We start from the raw sequence: 4,326 nt of genomic DNA, 5'->3' as shown, positions 1-4,326 counted from the left end.
TTTTTTTTTTTTTTTTTTTTTTTTCCCCTAGTACCTGTAAAGTACAATACAGGTACTTGAAAACGGCACATTAGACTAATCTACTGCAAAGTAATTGATGAACACGCGTAGGCTAGTGTTTAGATTAGATTAGTCTAATGCACAGTAAAGCAGCTCGTGTAGATGCAGCCACTGTTACAATTTTGAACTCAATTTTGATTGGTTTTCAGTACAAGTCAGACAAGGCCAGGTACTCAGGGTCTCCCTCTGCCTTTCACCTCCGGCTCTCAGGGTTCTCTGGAATAGGACGTCCCGGTGCTTGCCCAGGTCAGGGGACGGAGGTCATGCTAGGTCTAGAGACAGTGACCCAATTCTGGTCATGGCTGCTTCTCAGTGACTCCTGGTGACCTGGGCTAGCTGTCTTCCCACCCTGGAGTGCCCTGGCAGCTGGGAGCAGGAGGCAGAAATACAGGCTGGGGACGCCATGTGTATATGTGCGAGATGAGAAGGGCACCTCAGGTACATGCTGCTGGGGTATATCTGAGCAGCAGTGGCTAGCAGGGAAAGTAGCCAGCTTGGCATTAGATGGGAGGGGAGCTGTTCCTGTTGGAGGTGAGGTGGAGAACTGGGTAAGGAGCTCAGGAGGGAGTTGCCTTGGAATTGGCACAGCAGCTTTTGCTGTGGCTGTTTCATGCCACATTTCATAGCATGAGTATCATAAAATGCATTTGTATTGTAAAAGAGGTCTGTTGTTTCATCCCTTGTTGGAGCCAAGCACAATGGGAATTGATTCCTTTTCTTCAAGAGAAGCCATTTTAGGAATTTGTCTTTCCACTACCTGTCCTGGGTGTGCAGCTGCTCCAAAGTAATATAGATTGGAGATGAGTAACTTGTGGCCAGGGGCAGCTCTTGTGATTCACTATAAGTAGCACAATACATACAGGGGGGCAGGGTGGTGTGCAAGACATCTTGTATAGCAGGGAGAAAGCTGCAGCTCATTCTTATGCTTTGGAAACATGCACTTCCCAGGTAGCTAGTAGTTAATCTGCATCAGGCTCATGCTATTTACAGGTTTGATGGGCACTGCTGAGTGCATGATTGCACTGGGTTTGAAGGGTCTGCAGCTGGGTTGGTTGTTGCATGGGAAATGGATTGCTGTCAGACCCAGCTGCAGCCTACTCCAGTTGCCTGACAAGTTGCCACTTCTGCGAGTGCCTGTACTGCCCTTTCTCTGACCTCTCTCTGTTTGGTCTCCTGCCAGGTGTTCCTCTCCATCAAAGGGATCTATTACCAAGCAGAGGTGATGGGGCAGCTCATCACGTGGATCACCCCATATGCCTTTGCCCATGATGTGAGTACCGTCAGCTCTGCTCAAGTCTCCTATCTCTGTCCGCACTTCTTTCAATGCCTGTAAACGAGTGAGGCAGCATCCCAATCCTTCAGTTCTTCTGCTGGTATTTTGTAGGGGGAGGTACTGAGAAAGGGGCAAATTGTTCTGGAGGTTATCATAGTTAGGCTGTTCCATATGGGTCACTGTGTACTCAACAGTGTCAGGGCACTGGAAACTCGGGCTATACAGCTTGAAGACAAACAGTTCTCTGGAAGTGGCCATGGCCTTGCCTCTGTCATATCCTGTGTCCTGTTGCATATGATGACTGGTGGCTCCTGGGGCCAGGCTGTGCCAGTCTCACCAGCTCATCCTCCTCATTAGTTGTAAATAATGAATCTTACCAAGTTCCGAGAAGTAATTAAAAATTAACCTGAGCAAAGGGGTGGGTGGTTGTGAGTAAGTTGGCAGGAGGATCTACAGTCTTCCCCAGCTTAGATCAAAGGGATCTGGGAGTGCTCTCATCACAGGGTCTCCGTTCACTTCCTAGCAGTACGTGTCCCTGTTAGATGGTATAGGCAGCCTCAGCACAGAAGGTCATGGAAGACTGCGCAGCCCTCTAGAGCTGAGATCTGTCAGTAGGGCTATGCTTGGGAAGCTTGTGCCAGCTTTGGGAGTGCTGTGTGATGGTAAACTTGCTGAGGTATAAGTGGGAGAGGGCTGGATGGGACCTCCTGGGTCATAGGAACTAATTCTTGCTGTACAGTCTGGCTGCCTGAGACTAATACCAAGTTTTGTCTTAAATCCTGGTAGGTATTATGCTCCTGTGGGAGGTTGTTTTAGAGCAGGGGCAGGCAATTATTTTGGGCGGAAGGCCACTTACAGAGTTTTGGCAAGCTGTTGAGTGGGAGTAGCTGTTTCCTTCCCCACCCCCACCCCATGCCAAGCAGCAGTTTCTCCCCTGCTGCTGCTCAGCCTGAATGGGCAAACCCAGACTGGTGCTGGGGTCCAGGCTCAGCAGCAGCAGTGCAGGAGAAAAACTTTTGCCCAGCATGGGAGGAAAGTGGCTGCGTTCTCCTGCTGCCAGTGCTTCCTGGTGCAGCTGCTTGGAGCCCGTGTGGGGTTGCCCTGGGTCTGCTTTGCACTACCACCGTTGCCCCATGGGGCAGCCCAGAAGCAGCGGAGAGCAGGAAGCAGAGAGCGGCTATACCAGGAAGTTCCAGGAGGGGGAGGGGCCACTTCCCCCCCATACTGAGCAGCAGTTTGTCCCGTGCTGCCACTGCTCAGCCCAGGCAGGCAAGCACAGGGTCACAGCTGTATGCACTGTCCCCACCTGTACTGTGGGGCTGAGGCAGAGGGGACTGGGAGCGAGTGGGCACATAGGAGTGGAGCAACAGCTGGTTGGGACCGTGGGGTCCATCCTGGTATCCCAGAGCCAACACCTGTGGGGCCCAGAGGAGAGTGGCAGGAGCGCGAGGTCCCAGCTGGCAGGGGCTCTCTGGAGCCAGGCCAGCTCCCCTCTCCCTGCTGGTGCAGCCCAGCCCAGATCCATAGACCCCTGCCAGCCCATGCTCCTCCTGCCCCATTCTGGGCCCTGCCAGTGCTAGGCCTGGGACACCAGTGCGGGTTCTACATGCCTGCTCATTTCCACTCCCTGCCACTGCTTTCCCCACTGTCCTGCCTGCCTGCCAGCCACTCCTGCACTGGGAAGGGGGGGTGGCGGGGGGCGGTGCTGTGCTGCCCTCACCATCTTCTTCCACCAGCCACTCCTGCACCAGGCCAGAGCTCTACCACAGCTTTTTAAAGGAGAAAATCCACAGTTTTCCATGGCAAATGGAAAACCTGGATCCCTGTTTGTTAGTATACACAGCATTAACATGATGAAGCACAAGCAACATCTATTTAAAAAAATGTATACAAAATATGATCTACTTCTAAAGTTTGTTTGCAACCCATTCATATATTCATGTGACCCACTTCTGAGTTGCAATCCATGGGTTGAGAAACACTATTCCAGGGCACCTGGTCTCTGGACTTCAAGAGGGAGTACTCTACAAACTCTCATGTCCTTTGAAAAATGTCATGTGATGCTTTCTGGGCAGTCCCTGCTGTAGGGTCCCTTTTCCCTCCTGCATCAGTTGTGCCAAGATGTTCTGCTACCTTCAGTGTGCTTCAGATTGGGCTCCAAATCAAGACATCTGCACTGATCCCCCTCTTTTGGAACATCAGATGCTTGCTGTAATCCAGATCCTGCAGCTAGTGAGCGCCACATGGAATAGTGGATCCTAGTAAATGTGGCAGGGTTCCTTCAATAAATAACTGCAGTTGTGTCACTAGTCTCTGAGATGCAAATGCAAAAGGTTGCATGGCCCTTCTGTTCTTGGCCTGCTCTGCATTCTTTGCTATAGCCCCCTTCTTCAGCTACCAGTTTGCTCTCCTTATTGGCTCAGTGTTATCAAAGGCAAAGGAACTGTTAATTCCTCCCTTGTTTGCCATCTTACATAATACGGGCAAGGGAACTTCACCCTTGTTGCTTTTTATCAGGATTATAACTTTTGACTGAGCTAGAGCCTTTCTTGGAAGAAATTGCTTTTGTTCCTTTGTGATATCTCCTGGAGGTCTGGGTGGCTCCTCTTCATGGGGAGTCTCTCTCTGCCTGTGGCTGTCCCTCTTGCTAAGTTATTTACTGACAGAGCTGCTGGGCCCTGACATGACCTGTTTTCTGTCCTTCCAAGTAATTGGAAATTACTGACCATTGTGTGGGCCCCCATCACTCCCTCCTGAGTCTTCCAAGAACCCTGGAAACTGAAAAGCAAACAGCCACTAGGGCACCTGTCCAGCTCTCTCCATCCCTACCTAAGGGCTTTGACCAAAGCAGTTTCTCTTGGTCCATTGCTTCCCCTTACAGGTGTCTGTAACACATTCCAGTGCAGGTGTTAATAAATTGATCATATAGAATCGTAGAATCGATGAGTCGGAAGGGACCTAGACAGATCATCTAGTCCGACCCCCTGCCATGG

The 4,326-nt window shown here is 50.9% G+C and overlaps 1 protein-coding gene across 1 annotated transcript in view; it reads left to right on the top strand.

The window, feature by feature from the left end:
• Positions 1–4,326, top strand: part of PES1 (pescadillo ribosomal biogenesis factor 1) — a 23,977-nt gene that overhangs the window by 9,588 nt on the left and 10,063 nt on the right. Inside the window, exon 3 of the mRNA XM_019506761.1 lies at positions 1,241–1,330. Within this exon, the coding sequence (XP_019362306.1) occupies positions 1,241–1,330 (90 nt within the window). The remainder of the gene's footprint in view (positions 1–1,240; positions 1,331–4,326) is intronic.

This window comes from Gavialis gangeticus, unplaced genomic scaffold (genome assembly GCF_001723915.1).
Source record: "Gavialis gangeticus isolate Ggan-Ray unplaced genomic scaffold, GavGan_comp1, whole genome shotgun sequence".
In the NCBI taxonomy this organism is placed as follows: domain Eukaryota; kingdom Metazoa; phylum Chordata; order Crocodylia; family Gavialidae; genus Gavialis; species Gavialis gangeticus.
Note: the sequence above shows the minus strand (reverse complement) of the source record. Positions and strands in the feature narration are given on the sequence as shown.